General features: G+C 36.1%; 2 protein-coding genes across 2 annotated transcripts in view; one reads left to right on the top strand and one right to left on the bottom strand.

Annotated features, from left to right (window-relative positions):
• Positions 1-2,507, top strand: part of LOC140144783 (uncharacterized) — a 39,043-nt gene extending 36,536 nt beyond the window's left edge. The window contains exon 6 of the mRNA XM_072166589.1: positions 1,685-2,507. Coding sequence (XP_072022690.1) covers positions 1,685-1,761 — 77 coding nt within the window. The 3' untranslated portion in view covers positions 1,762-2,507. The remainder of the gene's footprint in view (positions 1-1,684) is intronic.
• Positions 2,508-6,483: 3,976 nt separating this feature from the next.
• Positions 6,484-19,213, bottom strand: LOC140144781 (uncharacterized). Its single transcript, XM_072166586.1, has 8 exons — positions 19,065-19,213; positions 16,584-16,731; positions 14,433-15,089; positions 12,952-13,037; positions 11,613-11,715; positions 9,766-10,190; positions 7,779-7,982; positions 6,484-6,676 (listed from the first exon to the last, which is right to left on the bottom strand). Exons 1-8 carry the CDS (start codon positions 19,101-19,103, stop codon positions 6,635-6,637), a joined length of 1,704 nt encoding a protein of 567 aa, XP_072022687.1. The 5' UTR covers positions 19,104-19,213; the 3' UTR covers positions 6,484-6,634.

Genomic DNA, 19,213 nt, shown 5'->3' with positions numbered 1-19,213 from the left:
TCCACTATCGGAAGTTCTGCGTAGGGGTCGCAGAAGCTCCACTGGTGGATAGCTTACATAACTCCTTAATTAACACATTTGCTCGTCAACCAAATTCGCCTAGAACACAATACATATTTTACATAGAAATTTAAAAGAACAGGCTGGTCAAGGAAACTTACATAAATATGTTTTCTATACTTCACCCAGATATATGATTTTTTATGGTGATAAGACAATCGCACATGACATTTTAGAGGGATTTTGATAGCAGTTCCATTAAAAAAAAAGCTGCTATCATCATGAGACTAAGATCTAGAAACACCACCGAAATGCTGTTTTGGGGAATTTTGCTAGCTGAATCTTTTTGATGAAAGTCAATCTTTGACAAGATGTAACTTTGCTACGAAAAGTGCTATGACAATAAGGTTTTCAGTTTTGGCTTTCTTTACTCAAGGGCTTTAATTTGATAAAAATTATGCAGTTTGATGGCAAATTTGAATTCACCTGGCATACCTAGATATTGGTGTTGATGAAATAGTTTATCTACTGCTGATATTGGCGCTGATGAAGTAGTCATCTACTGCTGATGTTGGTATTGATGAAGTAGTTTATCTACTGCTGATATTGGTATTGATGAAGTAGTTTATCTACTGCTGATATTGGTGTTGAAGAAGTATAATCTAGTTAATCTACTGCTGATATTGGTATTAATGAAGTAGTTTATCTACTGCTGATATTGTTGTTGATGAAGTAGTTTTATCTTCCGCTGATATTGGTGTTGATGAAGTAGTCATCTACTGCTGATATTGGTTTTGATGCAGTAGTTTTATCTTCTGCTGATATTGATGTTGATGAAGTACTTTTATCTTCTGCTGATATTGGTGTTGATGAAGTAGTTTATCGACTGCTGATATTGGTGTTGATGAAGTAGTCATCTACAGCTGATATTGGTATTGATGAAGAAGTTTATCTACTGCTGATAAAAAAGCTGCTATCATCATGAGACTAAGATCTAGAAACACCACCGAAATGCTGTTTTTGGGAATTTTGCTAGCAGAATCTTTTTGATGATTGAAAGTCAATCTTTGACAAGATGTAACTTTGCTATGGAAAGTGCTATGACAAGGTTTTCAGTTTTGGCTTTCTTTACTCAAGGGCTTTAATTTGATATATAAAATGATGCAGTTTGATGGCAAATTTGAATTCACCTGGCATACCTAGATATTGGTGTTGATGAAGTAGTTTATCTACTGCTGATATTGGCGCTGATGATGATGAAGTAGTTTATCTATACTGCTGATTTCGGTGTTGATGAAGTAAGTTTATCTACTGCTGATATTGGCGTTGATGAAGTAGTTATCTACTGCTGATATTGGTGTTGATGAAGTAGTTTACGATGCAATTTTATCAGTTTCGCCGTCAAGCAATAATTAAACTGATAAAATTGCATCATAACAAGGTAATGTGAAAGAAACCCCACTGGTTATTTTGGACATTTAACACACAGTTCTATGGGAGGACATATTATCATAATCTTTAAATTATGATAATATGTCCAACTTTGCTCTGTTGACCTACAATACAACACATTTGGCCGATTCCATTTAGGTGCAAGTTGGAATATGTGTAAACATTACAAATACGCAAACAAATCAGGTTTGAAAAAAATTAACCAATTTCATTATTTATTTTCTCTCGGCAGAATCTGCTTCCGCCATTTCCAGCAACAATGACACTGGTAGTAGCGCCTCAACCGAATCAGAAATAGACCTCAAGTAGAGCCCAAGGCGATATTTTCCCTGAGAAGTCGCTCACAGAGTAATTTGTTAACCATTCGCATCCGGAAACAAGTTTCAAAAAGGGACAGTTTCATAGGTGTCGTCGTTGCCAGTTTCAAAAGAGTTGGGGTGCCCGGGGTGTGCGGGAGGACACATTCAAATTTTTCCATGAGAATGCCCGTCACATCCCTCTTTAATTCGAGTAGAAGAAAAAATACAGCAATAATTGTCTTGCGCATATTCTTTTTAGACCAAAAATTGGCACAAAACATGCTCACCCCCTAAATTTGAATGCTTCTGCCGCCGCTGAAAGTAATGCTTTTGAGAAGACATCGCAGATGTAACCTGAACACAACCTATCTAGCATAAATGATTAGGAGACAATAAAAACCCTGTTCTATGAACGGATGGACCTTTCAAGTAGAGTCGGTCAGTTGGGTCTTATTATTTTTGTTTACTTATTATTTTTGTTTTTGCAAATGACCCCAAAAATCACCAGAATCTGTCAAAGTTTTGCAATTTGGGGAAATACCAACAAAAAATTGTTCCTGAAATTTGGGTCGGCATTCATTTGTACAAAAAAAAATACTTTTCCAATTTTGGTAAAATCTCGGTTGGTCGGGCCCGTAGAACAGGGTTTTCTTTTTCGTCACCTTAGGGTTTATTATTTTGCTGGATACTTTGAGAGTATAGAAACTGACTGGTGATGAATCTGCCTTATTTATTGTTTGTGTATTGGGAAAATGTGTGTATGGCTGTTCTTACTTTTCTGTAGTAGAACTTGAATTTGAAATAAATTCATGTTATTAATATTGTCTATATACCTACAGGTTCTTGGACGCGAGTGAGTAGCACCTCTGTGTCGGAGTGACACCTGGGGTATTTTTGCCTGAGAATAGACCCAGCAAACACAAAAATCTCTTAAAACGTCTATTTAAAACTTTTAATAACAAATGTAATAATGTCGGGTTATATAAAGTCATGAATATGTTGTTTTAAAACATTATTGTAGAATATTTTGGGCAAACAGTTTTGCACAATATTTTGTCAACAGTTAAATACATTCTGTTAGAATGTTTTGTATCACCTTTTAAAAAAAATATTTTATGAATCTTATTAAAACATTTTTATACCCTTTATATAATCTGACATTTAAACCTGTAAAATGTGTGTTTGCTGGGAGAGCAGTGTGTATATGTTACCATTAATCGTGACATACACACAGACACAAATAAGGGGCTGTGCAATAATCATGAGCCCTGGGGGAGGGTAAAATCGAGGGGGGGGGGCAAGAAATGTTTGGCAAGCCGAAAGGGTGGGCAAGCAAGTCGAGAGGGGGGGCAAGCGATTTTTGGCACCTATTCATGGGGCGCCTTTTTAATAAAACACTCTAAAAATGCTGAGGAAATTGTACGGCAACGCTTAAATTTGTAAATTTTCCTGCTCAATAAAATTGATAAATAATGCTGTAAGCCTATATAAATGTTCACATAGTTGATGGCTTAATGCCCATTTTATTTCTTTTCACTTTACCTAGATTTAAATTTTACCTAAATTTGTTTTTATAAAATATTCTTGTAAATAATGATAATCCTGTGTTGCTGAATTAAATTTGTATCATTTGTAAATAAAGTAATGCAGGGAACAAAATAGAGTTTTAGCATTATAATACATGTCTCATAAATTACTGTAAAATTATGTAACTTCTATATATACTGCGCCAATAAAGTATCCTTACACTTGGAAAAATAATCATAATTTCCAAGCTGAACAATATTGGCGTAAATTTGTTTTTTTAATAGATGCACTATCTAATCCTGCACATTATGACACCACGTTGAATACAATGTGACTTCAAGAGGCACAGTTACAAGCATTTGATTAGACAAAGGTCCAGTTTTAAAAGTGACAAACTGGCCTATTCAAAAGTCCACAGACTAGATATCTGGTTTCAGAGTGGTGAATGGCTAATTTATGCGTTTGGCTTTAAAAGGAACAAAAGAAAACTGAAACAAAAGAACTGACAAATAAAATGAAAGTTATGAAAAGTACAGAGTAAAAAGTAAAAACTGAAATAAAAACTGCTTTAAATAATGCTTCATTGAAGAAACTGTGTTGTCTCTTTGTTGCCCTTGTTGGAATCTTTTTGCGCCTTGTATAGGTCAGTTTGTCACTTTTAAAACTGGACCTTTGTCTATTCAATTGCTTGTAACTTTACTTCTTGAGGTCACATTGGATTCAATGTGGTGTCATAATGTGCAGGATTAGATAGTGCATCTATTAAAAAACAAATTTACCCCAATATTGTTCAGTTTTGAAATTGTGATTATTTTTCCAAGTGTAAGGTACTTTATTGGCACAGTATACTTCATTCTTCTTGCAATAGGTGATCATGTAATTATTGTTGATTGCGACAGAAGCTTAGCATGGGTTATCCAAGTGGGCTATGCCAGTTAAAACCCATACACCCACCTTAAGCTTCCACACAGATTCAAAATGGAGGTACCCATTCAGGTAACCCAAATTTGAAATTCACACTCCCTGTGTTGAAGATTGTCTTCCATAGCAGAGTGTAGGCTATGGATGTTAAGACAGGGTTCGAGGTTTAGGACGGTGTCACTGCCAAATGTGTGAAAAAAAATATTTAGGTGTGAAGAATACTTCTAAAAATGAGCATATATAGTATTTCTAAGGTAAAAATGTCTGAATTTTCAATTTTTCTAACTTAGAATACTGTATCTTAAGTCGTTTTGGGGTTAAACATGGATTTATGGCCATTTTTTACTGAAAATGACCAGTTTTAGGTGAAAAAAAATACACCATTAATTTTTAATACCTAATATTTTCTACTATATAGATAAATGTTGTCTTTCTCTGTTATTTTGTATTACCTGATGGTTTATTTGTTCAAATAAAAATGCTTTTAATTGATTTCATTGCTTACTTTGTATACCATACCCGGATAAAGTTGAACTTGAAAGTGAAAAACGAAGCCCAAAAAAGGTCATTTTCGAGAGATTTGTATCTTAGTTTCGCCATAAAATTTGATCTAAAGGGGCCAGAGACCTCATTAACCCCTCATTTTAATGATATTTCAATTTGCCACACACTGGTAATAATTTTAACTTCCTTCAAAAAAGAAAAATTGAAGAAAATTGCAAAAATGTTACCCCTACCCCTAAGCGTGAAAAAAATATGGCAAATTGTAAAAACAATTATTTCGGAAAAACTTATGGAGGTACAGCTCTGAAAAGTTGATCGATTGTGCACTCTACCAATCCCCACAATCGATTAGATTTGTGGAATGATGCCATGTATACTTTTTTTCAAAATAATTTTTTTACGACTCAGATTTTGCCCCATTTTGAGGTTCACACCATTTTTCTGATGTATCAACCCCTTAAACCCAAAGGTCACACCCATAAAAGTTATTCCAGGAAGAGCAGTCAATGCCTTTCATGTTGTGCCCTCAAATATTTAATTATAAAGGGATGATCTGATGATAAATACGACCACCGATGATGAAGAATCTTTCACACCGGGAGATGTAGTATATGGGCAAAGCATGGTTGCTTCTGGTATCCAGCTAAAGTCATTTCCCCAACTGATGTACCTGAACATCTGAGAAGTTCTATCCTAAGAAAACTGAAACAGTATCAAGTAATAGTCAAGTGGTATGGTGAAGAGAACTTTAGTTCTGTACCAGCTCATCACATCAACCACTTATCAGAAAATAAAGTTGATGCAGCCCGTGCTGCTAGATCACACAATATTCAGTTGCGCTATATCAACAAGCCATTTCTGATGTCAGGGGTAAATTAAGTGCTTTGCTTCAGTATAAACATTTTAAGATTGTGTAAAGGTAATCCGTTATACATTAACACTTTAAGAACATCATTTCTTTATGAGTTTAGACATCAATAGATATATTGTCTTGACACCAAACCTGACCGCTATATGTTTACTAAATATATAGGAATACAGGGGCCTCAGTACCAACATCATTTCATTTTCATACATGAGAACAATGTGTAAGCAGTCTTTATAGTTTGTTTAACATATTTATAGATTCAAAACAAGTAATAATGCTCTGTAACTTTTTAAAAATAAAGTTGTGTTCCAAGTAGACTCCCAGGATTGGTTAACATTTTCATATCATTCTTCGTAAAAACAACATGCGCTTAGAATTTGTTACATATCTTTAAAATGGTGATACCCTGTGTATTAAAAACTTCAGAAATGGACTCAGCACAAAATTCTAGTCCAGAAAACATGTATAATATTATGTTAACATGAACTTCATTTTTCCCCCATTTTGGCAGTAAAACCGTCCTCAAACCTCGAACCCTGAATGTTTTCATCTTCAGGGGACCTTTAATACATGAACATACAATATCACATACATTCAAAATTACATATGTTTCCATGGCAATGGTACAGGTCTTAATACGAGCTGGAGTTGGGCCCTTCTTCCACTAATATACTGCAAGTGCCAGTTCCGTAAGCAGATGTGTTATAAATAGCTACAGAAATTTAATAATTATCCATTAATTGCACAAGTAGAAGCATGTAATATGTTAGCAAGAAAGTTTATTGTGGTGAAAAGCAGATTTCATGGATGAACAAAATTCCGCTTCAACCCAATATTTGTGGAAGAAGGGCCCAACTCCATGGAGTTGGGCCTTTCTTCCATGAAATTAAGTGTACATGGAAGACTATAGAGAGTGGATTTTGGCTCATCTTTCACACACAAGGAAGAACAGTCTGCTGGCAATAAAATGCTGGACCTAACTCATTTTTGTAAAAAAATTGGAGTTGGGCCCTTCTTCCACTCAGGTATTCAATTGTTCTTGCATGATAAAGAAGATACTGCTTCACTCCAGGTAGACACCAAGGTCTTGCGCCTGCATCCTCACCTACAAAAAAAAGAAAACGTCAAGCAGTTATATTTAGTAGGAAATTCAAATTCAGTATAACAGGTGGTGGAGTCAGACTGTCCCACCTTTTTATAAGGCTAGCCAGATCCATGTTCAGGCAGAAATTGACAAGAATTTTCTTTCTTTTCAGCCCAGTAAACACCTTGATTTGGGGCTAAAATGGTGTAAAATCGCAAATTGGCCCAGTAAACATTAAATTTCATAGTGTGAAATTTAAACAACCCCAGTGCTCTTCAAAAATATTTCGGTCAAAATCAAATCATGACGTGGCCCCAGTGGTTCTACAATTCCAGGGTTAATACCAACCTTAAGGGGGTACTACACCCCTGGCCAATTTTTTGCCTAGTTTTGCATTTTTCTCAAAATTATAGCACATTGGTGACAAGTAAGATATATATGTATATTATAGGGGCAAGGACTACAACTACTGTACTGAAAATTCAGCAACTCAAAGCAAGTAGTTATTGATTTATTGATCAAATATTGGTTTTCCTCATTTTTGACTGTAACTCCACAACTGTTGTCTGCGCTGAAATAAAATTTCCAGTGCAGTAGTTGTTGTCCTTGCCCCTATAATATACATATCTTACTTGTCCCCAATGCGCTATAATTTTTGAGAAAAATGCAAAAATAGGCACAAAATTGGGCAGGGGTGTAGTACCCCCTTAAACAGAGGATGCAGACATCAGTTTGCTCAAACCATGGAAGAAAGAGATCCATGCTCAAACTTATTCTGCCTTGGAAAACTTTTGCATATTATATAATCTAATAATCACCTTATCTTTATTTCCTTCTTATTCTTGTTGTCTTAGCATCTGTGTAACCATATGACGCTGAGAGATCTTCTCTGTACGGACTGTGTTGGATAGGCTCACTTTTTTTTTTCAACATTCTTTTTCAACAATTTTTAACCAAAAATCACATTTTAAACCAAAAATTACATTCCACAATTTTTGATCAATTGTTTTTTAAATTTTAAATTCTTTAAATTTTAAAATATTAAAATATTTTCATTTTTTATTTCTACATTAAATTTTTTTATTTTTTTTAACTACGGTTTATTATAAAAGCCAATAATCACCTTATCTTTATTTCCCTCTAGTTGTCTTAGCATCTGTCTGACCATATGAAGTTGAGAGATCTTCTCTGTCTTATCTTCTTCAAGCTCCTCACACTTCCTCTCGTACTCGCCACGATGCTCATCTAATAATGAGATTTTATCTTGGAGTTGTTGGATTTCTTCACGTATTCTATCTTGTTGTTTTGAAATATTTCCTATAGTTCTCTGTTAAAAGGAATACGAGTACAGAGAGGATGCGGTAACAAAAAATCATTTTTGTTAGGGCAGGATGAAAAAAATGTGTACTTGTGCTCTACCACTATTACTGGGATAACTTGGTTGTCAGTAGAAAATACAACTTTTTTTGTTTTTATAATTGTCTTTTTTATAGGGGCACAGTGACACTAGTGGTATGCTCTGACTCATGACTGGAAGGTTGCAGGTTCCAACCCCGGACGTGGTACCAGCATGTTGTGCCCTGAACCTTTATTATCTATCTTCACCCATGTGTATAAAATGGGTACCGGCTTATATCGGGCAGGGATGGTAAAATAGACTTGGAAAAAGAGATGGACACTACAGCCTATGAGCATTGCTGCAGCACAATTTCACCTTACATTTTAAGACCTGTCTTATAGATCATAGCAGTGGGGGGATCAGTGGCGTAGATTTCTTTTTGACATTGGGGGGGATGGGGTTGGAAAAAATTCTTGAAGTAGAGTGAAAGCAGCACCTTTTGGCGACAGAATAAGTTAATGGTACAAATGCGCGCGAAAAATTTTGCTATTTTTAAGCTAAACTGATGAAATATGGTGCAAAAGTGGAAAATGCGCGTGATTGTACTTTTGGGGCTAAAATGGGCAAATATGACGTTAATTTGGTCAGAAACATATATTCAGGCGTCAACATTGGGGGGATGATTGTATGGAGCATCCCCTGGCAAAATATTGGGGGGGATAAATCCCCCATCCCCCCCGGGATCTACGCCTATGGGGGGGATGGGGTTGGAAAAAATTCTTAAGGTATAGTAAATCCAGCATCTTTGACAACAGAATAAGTTTATGGTACAAATGTGCGCAAAGCATATTGACGCTAAAATTGTGAATATGGTGCAAAAGTGGAACATATTCACGAAAGAGTGCAAAAATTGACACAAATATGAGGTTAATTTGGTCAAAAACCCACATACAGGCATCAACATTGGTATCAAAATATGGGGGTTTTATTCCCCCATGGATCTACACTTATGGATCATAGTCAAATACTCTGAAAAAAAGGGTAGTAAGGTGTGAGATTGAATACATATGGAAAAGTAGTCTCTTTTGCTCAAATAAAAGGGGTCCCACAGTTAAGCAATGGGAGAAAATTGTCTTTTTTCACTTTCAACTTCAATTATTATAAAGGGAAAGTCTTTTATTTTTGGCTCACTCTTAATTGTCTCATGTATATATTAAACTCTACTTTCCCCGATTTTCAAGGAAATCTGATGAAAGACCTCGTCGTACAGGAGCACTAAACACCGCAAGGTATTCCCAAAATCTCACTCAATTTACTGTGAAATACACTGACATGCACCCCGTGTTATTAAAGTAGCGTGCTATAGGCGGCCCTCACTTGATAATAGTCAGTCCGATTGACTTGGCTCACACGATATTTCCTAGAAATACTTTGCCAGATTCTACTCTCTAAAAAGGAATCTGATTGGTTACAAAATGCCATCATCGTACAGTAGGAAAAACCATACCCTCTTCTGTACAGCCCTGCTTAGTGTGCTGTGTGGTAATGTATGCATTGTGCATTGACCTCGAACGCCTCTGTACACACAGCGTGCACACACTGGAGTCCAGTATAATTTATTTAAAGAGACTTTCATAGGAAAACTTTTCCATATGTATTCATGCTATTTGAAACTTACGTCTGATGGGCACTTATCTAATCAGGGACAACAGGCAAGTTATATAATTATCATCCAAGTCTTCTAGAGAGACTACAAATTAAATAGTCTTACCTGTTGTTGCATTATCTCTCTATTAGTCTTCTCCACATCCTCCATAACTGTTTGTTCCTCCTCCCTCATGGCTTCACATCTTATGGACAAAGACTCAAATTCTGAAACACAGTTTTCTGCTCTGACTTTAGGATCCACAGTCCTTTTGCGAACAACATTTTTCTCAACTTTTATATTATGGCTATGATTATGATTGCTTTGGTCATCAAATTGAGACCATTTTGAAGTATTTTCTTCCTCTGAGAGGAATTCTTTGGCACCATGGTTGCTTTCATAGTTTCTTGGATGATATGTTTCATTTGAATCTGGATGTGAATTATAATTGGCTGGATTTGAAGTTTGTTTGTTTGATGACTGTTTCCTCCTGTTTGGAGTAGAGCCAAGGATGATTTGTAGAAGTGTTGAGTTCTCAGCTGTTGATGTAACTGAAAAATGAAAATAGGAAATGTTTGACATTAAACAAGAATCTAAACCTGGGTGTGAAATACTCGACTCCAGTGACAGTGTGTGCATGCTGTGTGTACAGAGGCGTTCGAGGTCAATGCACAATGCATACATTACCACACAACACACTAAGCAGGGCTGTAAGCTGCTGTACGGAAGAGGGTATGGTTTTTCCTACTGTACGACAGCATTTTGTAACCAATCAGATTCCTTTTTAGAGATTAGAATCTGGCAAAGTATTTCTAGGAAATACCGTTTGAGCCAATTCAATCGGACTGACTATTATCAAGTGAGGGCCGTCTATAGCACGCTACTTTAATGACACAGGGTGCATGTCAGTGTATTTTGCCGTAAATCGAGTGAGATTTTGGGAATATCTTGCGGTGTTTAGTGCTCCTGTACGACGAGGTCTTTCATCAGATTTCCTTGAAAATCGGGGAAAGTAAAGTTCAATATATACACGAGACAATTAAGAGTGAGCCAAAAAATAAAAAACTTTTCCTTTGTAATAATTGAAGTTGAAAGTGAAAAAAGACAATTTTCTCCCATTGCTTAACAGTGGGACCCCTTTTATTTGAGCAAAAGAGACTACTTTTCCATATGTTAATGAAAATGGTAGAAAATTATTGCTTTTTAAACAAGAGTCTCTACAAGGTGGTGACAAGTGAGCATAAGTTCAAGCAACTTTCCATAACTCTTGTTCATAACTTTAATAAGTGATGTGGAATGAAGTGTCATAGAAAATGTATATATTTTTCCTGATTTTCCGGATCCTATTTTTCCATTTCTTTATCTTTTTCCCTTCTTTATCTGATCAAATTGTCCAAAAGACACGTCACTTCATTTGTAAATCATTTCTTAGTGTCAAGGCAATGAAACATGGTAATGCATGTGTAAATGATGACGGGCCATTCCCACTAGGACCAATAACACTTGGTCCAATCAAATGGGATCGGACCAAGTGGGAGTAAACATGTGCCTATTTTGGGGGGGCTTTGGGGCCAGCCCCACAGGGTCAAAGTAGGGGCGGCAAAAACGAAGGGAGGCGGAAGAAGAAGAGGCGGCAAAAACAGGGGAGGCAAAAACGAAGGGGCGGCAAAACGAATTAGCAAAGAAAAAAGGGCGGCAAAAATTGAAAAAGTATAAAAAAATATACTCTTCCCTTATACGACCGTGAAAAAAATTGGGTCAACCTTTTCGGGCTGTTAAGGAAGGGGCAGCAAAATTGTTTCTTCTTCAGCCCCCCGGGGTTGGGGCGGCCACGGTACGCCACTGGTAAACCATGACGACAAATAGAAACGGATCTGCTATAAACATTTTCTTTTTTATCATTGATGTATCTTTTATGCAAGGGTGCTGTAAACCAATTTTTGTAAAAGTAATGCTGGCAAGTATTTCACTACCTTTTGTTCTGCATGTAGGACATTTGATCCTATCTTCAGCACAAGGCTCACAGAAAGTATGACCACATGGAATCAGTACTGTTGGTGAGTAGTCTGGGGGAATCTGCAGTAAAAAAAAAAGCAAGAAAAAAAAAAAGAAAGAAAAAAAAATAAGAGAAGAATACACACAGAAACATTCAAAATACTGTATATCATAATGATCCCAAGTCACAAGATGTACAAATGGTAAATTTCTTTAGACATTTGTTCAGGTTCGGGCACATCGACACTTAAGGTCTTTTCATACTACGCCGCAATTCCGGTGTAGTGCAGTGCCGATATATTGATTACTTTTTGCCGCAACTTATCGCATTTCCAAGTTAAAAAAATGTATTTAACTTTATACGATATCGAAAAGTAGTATTTTTCAGTACAATGTGATGCGGCATTGAACCACATTGCAAAGCAATTGCGACGTAGTATGAATGGACCTTTAGACAGTTGGCACTTGAAAAGTTCTATGGTACTTATTAATTAATTAACTTATTAATTATTAATTAAAAGGTGCACTAACTAGGTCCAATATGGCAATACAAAACATAATCAAGTAAAAGAAAACTGTCGCCATTACTGGACCAAACTGCCGATGAACCTTAAAAGATGTTTGTATTTTACAATGTTTATTTTAATGATCAGGGGTGAACATGGCTAGTTTTTTTTATGGGAAAACATTGTGAAGCAAGCCACTGAACCTCCATGCATGAAATATCAAAGGCCCTGGTCCCCTACTACATTTGGACATATGCATGTGAAAAATTAAATGTCTTTCACCCTTTTTTGTTAACGGATTGTACAGTACATAAATTGAGCAAGTGAAGCTCAGGCAAACTGGCACTATAAGGCAAAATAAAATGTTTTATTTTTGGCAAACATGTTTTAGCTATGAACTTTAAAAAAAAATCCAACCGACCAACACTACCCCTTGGAAGGGATCTTTGGACAATCAAACAATTTTTCTTCTAGCCTAATAAAGGAGAGAAAAATTCAGAACCGTTCGCAGCGAGCACTCATGGCACTTCTGATTAGCCAATTTGAGACTTGCAAATGTTGGTCAATCCTTCATGTAATTATTTTGCGTAAGCTAATCCTAACCCTAATTCAAAGCCTAATCATAACCCTAAATCCTAACCCTAATTTTGTGTAAAATTACCAAATATTTTGGTTATATGAGAGCAACTATAAAATGGTATGGGTCCACTTTCTTTTTTATAATACTCTATCCTTGAAAAATAAATGAAAAAAGTAAAACCTGAATAAGACTTTTCTGTTGAATAAGCAGCAACATTATCTATTTTCTTACCATTTTCTGCTTACACTTGATACAATGATGACTAGATAAGGTGCTATCGTTTTCTTCATCATCCAACACACTTTTTAGAGGTAGACCTGAAAATATGAAAACATGATTTCAAAGATGGCAAATTTGTGCATTCTAAATATTAGGCGATGATTACAACAAGTTATATGGGTAGGCCTACAGAATTTCTGGAGAGGAGACATTTTTCTTAAATAAATTAGCTTTTTCTTAAAGTGGACTTAAATCAACCGAACTAAAACGTGACTTTTTCAAGCTAATTTGAACAGTTTAGCATGAACAAGTGGTCCTTTTGTAAATTTATCTATATTTGGACCAAGTTATTTATATCTTCGGGCTTTTTGTTTGAGGAGAGCTGGAGCTGTCACTTGGCCACAGCTCTCCCTAATTGCTTTTTGGTGCAGTACTATAAATAACTCACTTTAATTGCATTCAGGGGAGCTGTTTTATATACGACTTTAGATAATTTCCCAGTTTATTTGCAAATTATGACTAAATATTAGTAAACATTCTTGAAATGTATTGATAGGTTTACCTAAAAATCTAATTTTTGGATTCTAGGTTCTCGTTCGGCCACAACTCTCCTCATATCAAAACGTTTTAGCTATGAGAGACCCATTTCAAACTGCGACTTAATACTTCTTTCCAACACTGCTTATAGGGATCACAAGGTCAAACGCGATCTCTGTGTGAAGTTCAATGCAGTCTCAGATTACCATCTTTAACCTTTGGTGAAACCTCAACATAGCAATCGGCTCACTGCACGGACTGTGCACGGACTGTGTACAGACCAATATACCTAGTTCAAACAGAGGTGATTTGGGGTTTTGCTTGCACCAATTTTTTTTTCAGATTTTTCGCTGTATGCAATCCGGCGAGTGAGATAGTTGACAAATCAAATTCTTTCTTAGATGATAAGCTTGGAAACATCCCAAGCTTCAATTGGATACCTCGACCAGGTATACAATGGTCCCATGTTGTTGTAACGCTTTGAGATGACTGGTCAAAATACGAGAAAAGCTGAAAACGCGGATCTCAGGCAGAGAACGAAGCATTTTTAATACATAGGTGGAGGTGAATAAAAATTATTGGCGAGTAAACAATATCATCTACATTATTTCCGATGCGATCATAAATTGCAGGACATTCTCATGTTTATTTTGGTGTAACGACTGTGACATATGACTAATAATTTCAAAGTTGTGATTTTAGTAATACAAATGTTTTGAGAAAAAGTCTGATTTTTGTTGATGTCAGTGGACGGTTGTTAATGGAATGAAATAAGAAAATGAGTAATGACGCTTAGGGTACCCTAACGTTTTGATATGTAAAAATTTCAGGGGAGCTGTTTGAACAGCTCTCCTTAATACCCTCAAGGGGAGCTCGAAAAAATCAAAAACACCAGGCCTGCCTTTGAATCAATTTTATGGGGTGCATCCCCCCTCCCCTGGATGAACATTTCTTACCTGTTGATTGTCTTATTTCTTGCCTCTCCAACCTCATCTCAGCCTTCACTCGGCTAGCAATCTGATCAGCTAATCGGTCAAAAGCATCAGGCTTCATCAAATCATTTCCACTAGTTCTTGTCTCTGATTGGTCACTGTGATTAGATTTGCTTGATTCTGATTGGTTGGAGTTATCACTATCAGTAATACGCTGGTCCTTGTACGATTGGTTATTACTGGAAGTTCTGTCAACATCCGATTTATCAGAATTATACTTTGAAATAACATTGCTTGTTCTCTGTAAATTAGCATCTGTTAAATTATTGCTATCCCACGCACTGTCAGCAGGACTGATTTCTTTAGTAGCACTCAGATTTGGTTCTGATTCTGTCCGCACCCCTAATGTCTGTGACCCTAACCTTGCACTTGTTGTATTCTTATTAGAAACACTCCTATCACTAACACTGCCTTTGGCGACTGGTGGTTTGCTTGAAAGACCTTTGTCACGTCCACTGCTAGGTCGAGATCCTGAGTTACTTTTACCACTTAGAGGTCGGGTTTGTCTTCCAGTTTGATTTTTTGAGGTGTCCTTCTGTCTACCGGCAGGGGAAGCTGAACGAGTACGGAGGTTCTTTTTCTTGTTGTTGCCGTCACTGGTGGTTGTCCATGTCATTGTTTCTAAGAAAGTTAAAAATTAGTTCATGAATGTTTCTCTTCTGAACGTTTGAAAAAATAGGAGGAGGGTGGGTCTTATTATTTACTATTTACCAATTTTTTGATCTTTTTGTCCCAAGATGGCCGCCAAGTCAAAAGTGACCACTTGTCTTACTTTGAAACACTCCTAAATATTTACACTATTTTGACCCATCAGGGTAAATTTTAGTGGGAAATGAGTGGCACAGAATATGCAGTATTATGCACAGGGTAATTTTGGGGAATATTTTCCTTCCCCTCTTCTTTTTCTCTTTTCCTTTTTTCTCCATTCCCTTTTTATTTTCCTTTGCCTTCCCATTGCACTTTTCTCTTTCATTTTTTGTCAGGGGGCACTCTATGTGGGATGCGGTTTTCCCCTCTTTTTTGTTTTTTCCTACTTCTTATACTCGGTCATAATAAGCTTGAGTAAAGTGAGATACTCAGAACTCTCACACTCACAATTACATTCTTTTAAACACATCATGAACATTTTTACTAATTTAGAGAGTAATACACAATTTTCCAGCAAACGCTTTAATATTAATATCAATATTTTTATGGAGGAAAAAAATTGGCTAATTTGTCTTTTGGTAAAAAAAAAATTGAGCAAAAAATTGGCTAATTTCTCTGCTGAAGACAAATGCACCAGGGTAGCGCTACATATGGAAATGTAGTCTCTTTTGCTCTCAAGAGTGTTCACTGACTCGTACTACAGGAAAATCCCTATGTCGATTTCAGTCGGAAGGCATATCCCTTGTCATATTTTGACATCTTAAAAAAATCCAAAAAAGATACCAACCCGGGCCGTTCAGCATTCTATATGTTATAGTTTTCCCTAATTTAAGCTGTAAAAGTCATAAATGTATATTATTGTCGCACGGTGGACGGAAATTAAAAGCCCACCTTTCTAGTCTCAAAAATGCCTGATTTTCAGCGTCCGTACACAGAGATTTCATGTCTTTCGCCAGCTGAGTGATATTCCTGAAGGCCGTATTCCTGAACGTATTGGCCGATGATGGCGGGGTTTTCTATATTCTCTTCGTAATTTATTCCCCAAAAATATTATGTAAAAGTTTTTCTGATTGGTTAAAAAATGTCGTCGGACGGTATAGGCTCAACGTGAAGCCCCGTCCAATCATGCTAGTCGTGACCTGAGCCTAATATGCAAATTCTAAAGTGGCCGGATGTTGTGTTGCTACGTGTGCTGTGCATCGAGTGATGCATAATGCATTGCCCATGTTTGTTAAATCACTGACCTGTGAAGATAACAAGCACACACACAGAGTATGACTATGCACAGAGCAAACTGTTCAACATTTAAAGAGACTTTTGGCCCAAAACGTTTCCATATGATGTCAAAAAGCTCAGGGGTCCCTTTGGTGGGACCCCAAGCAAGTTTAAAATGTGCAATTTCAGCTATGGTACAGCATGACTTTACTACTGTATATATTTCAATCTTAATTTAAATGTATACCGTACCTTGTTTCTTTGATGTTTCTCCCACTTTCTTGCCATCACGGCCTTGACGACCTGAGGGCGCCGCTTTCTGACCTTTGACTCCATTGTCATCTGATTGTGATTCCCTCTGTCGCATCCAGTTTGCCTGCATACGCTTTATTTCTTGAACCTTCAATCAATTACCGTAAGTAAACAAAAGGAATATAGTTTTATAAAAGCTTATAAACTTACTAAAGTACCGTACTGACAATTATATTGAAGTGGCGAGCAGTTAGCCACCTGCACAAATTCTTATTGTGATTATCTTATAGTCTTATAGGATTAAGGCCACAAAAAAACCCTGCTTTACGGGCCTGACCAACCCAAAAGTTGCATTTTCCATTTTTTTAAATTCTGTGATCAATTCGGTCGGTCGGATATCCGGGAACAAGTGCGCACAACAGGGTTCGGTTTTTGCCGGCAAAGAGGCAAAAACTGGAAAAACTCAAATGTAGTCAGTCAAATATTAAAAAGTAACACAGAAAGCTCATAAACAATAACACACAACTTTTGATCAATCACTCAACATTGTCTCGTCAAGTTCTTAAAATGTAAAAGTTTTGAATTTGATATGTATACGCCACATTGCAATTAAATGCACTAGTGAGGGAGCTTGGGGGGAGCTTACTTACCAATTCAGACTGGAAAAACTAGGCCTTTCATCACTTGAAAACAGATTTCATTACTTAGCCATAGCTTTTGTCAGTAAATGTCTCTATCGTGTGTATGATGTGGAATTGTGGATCCATTTGTTTATGTTCAAATTAACACTCGTCATACTGACACTACAAAATTCCACCACAATTTTGGTAGGACAGACTGTTTCAAATATAATGTTTATACCCGTTTTCCTGTGCAATTCCAATCATTACCTCTCCACATTAGAGATAAGTTATATATCAGTCTTTCTAGCTTTTTATCTAAAATTACATTTTAAACAATCCAGCTGGCTGGTTGATTCTTAACTAAATGTAAATGTAAGTAATGTATGTGCAATTCTCTCATCAAAATATTTTCTTTTTCTTTAGATTTGGAGCCTTTGGATGAGTTGGTTGGAGAACAGCATGCATGCTCTTTTGTTTTGTTCCTTCATGGAGTGCCTTTAAGTTGACCACTTCGAAAGTGGCATTCTGCTACTCTTTGGTCTTCCCTGCCAGGGCACTCTCGTTCTTGTTCGTCCCTGTGTTCTTAACTTGCAGTCTGTTCATCTACACACCTAAAATCAAAAATGCTCCCCCCCCTTTTTTTTTTTTTTTTGGTTGATATTTTATTGGTAGGAATGTCAATTTATTGTTTAAAATTAAGTTTAATGATTGTATTTAATTTAAAATCGATTTTCCCTCATTATTTTCATTTTTTAATTAAACAATTTAAAAAAAAAATGTATTTTAATATATCATGATTGTATTGTACTTTTATATTGTATGAATTTTGTTTTGTATTGTGTTTTTTCTGACAAATAAAATGAAATGAAAGTGTAAGCAATGAAAATTATTTTTTGTTTTAAAATAATTTGTTTTCAGATGAAAAAAGTGAACTATTCATCACTTTTTTAGTTTTTGCCATTTTTGCTGGCAAAAACTGGTTAAACTGTGGTTTAAAAAAAACCCTGGTTAAACTGTGGTTTTTTTCCACTTGCGCCAAGTTGCGGCAAAAACCCTGGCCTGGCGCTCACTATATGCCATTAGGCCCTTCGCACTTGATTATTAGTTTCCTGTTTACCGCCCGCGTCCAAAATTGACAATCTCAAAATTATTAAATTATTATTATTAATTATTTTATTTTTATTTCTAATTTTCTCCTTTAAAATAACTTTCAACTACTTCTACTTGCCATTTTCTGAATATCAACAATAATGATGAATGAACAAAGAGTAGGCCTACAACTCCACCTTCACTTATTTATAAAATCAAATATTGTTGTGAAATAATTAAATGCCCGCTCTAGTCAAAACAAGTCAATAGTTGCTTGTAATAGTTCAAACTAAATAAAGAAAATAAAAGATAATTAATAATTTTAATTAAAAGTCACCTCGTCCCTTTTTCAAAATCTTTAACAGGAAACTAATAATCAAGTGCGAAGTGCGTTACCGTACTAGGCGCATACTGGTTTTACAAGGCTTTCCCCAGTCTGTTGTCAGCCCGAAAGAATTTCCGATGACGATGTCGTCTGTCGCAGACTAGTGTGATGACGTACATGTTTTTTGTTTGACATGTTGATCAGTATTTCCAAATTAATTTAAACCATGATTTGCGCCTTCACAGTTTATATTTTGAAATACGATTGCAGTCGGATTGCGTACAGCAGCTTTGTTCATTCAAATGAAATTTTACTATAGCTAAGTTTAGTAAAATAATGTTACGTTTTAGTCATTGGTTGTGGTAACCACGGACGCTTGCAAACACAACTGCCGAATTCAACAACTACCTGTTCAAGCAGTATTTCCAAGCCACAATAACTCACCTTTTCGGCTAGCTGCTTATTCTTCTTCGACGACATCATTTAAGTGTCAATTTCATTCAATCGTTCATAAAGACTACATTTCTAAGTCATGGTAAAACCTTGCAGGATATTTCATTGAAATTTCCAATCATTTTTTGTACTGCACAACC

Source organism: Amphiura filiformis, unplaced genomic scaffold (genome assembly GCF_039555335.1).
Source record: "Amphiura filiformis unplaced genomic scaffold, Afil_fr2py scaffold_80, whole genome shotgun sequence".
Lineage (NCBI taxonomy): Eukaryota > Metazoa > Echinodermata > Ophiuroidea > Amphilepidida > Amphiuridae > Amphiura > Amphiura filiformis.
Note: the sequence above shows the minus strand (reverse complement) of the source record. Positions and strands in the feature narration are given on the sequence as shown.

Bases quoted from the DNA above. Each gene is read 5' to 3' on its own strand.
- LOC140144781 (XM_072166586.1), bottom strand. From the start codon at position 19,103: ATGATGTCGTCGAAGAAGAATAAGCAGCTAGCCGAAAAG. The intron at 15,090-16,583 runs GTACGGTATACA...TAACTTTCTTAG, and splicing joins AGAAACATCAAAGAAACAAG to AAACAATGACATGGACAACC. The intron at 6,677-7,778 runs GTGATTATTGGC...TTTTTTTTGTAG, and splicing joins TAGAGGGAAATAAAGATAAG to GTGAGGATGCAGGCGCAAGA.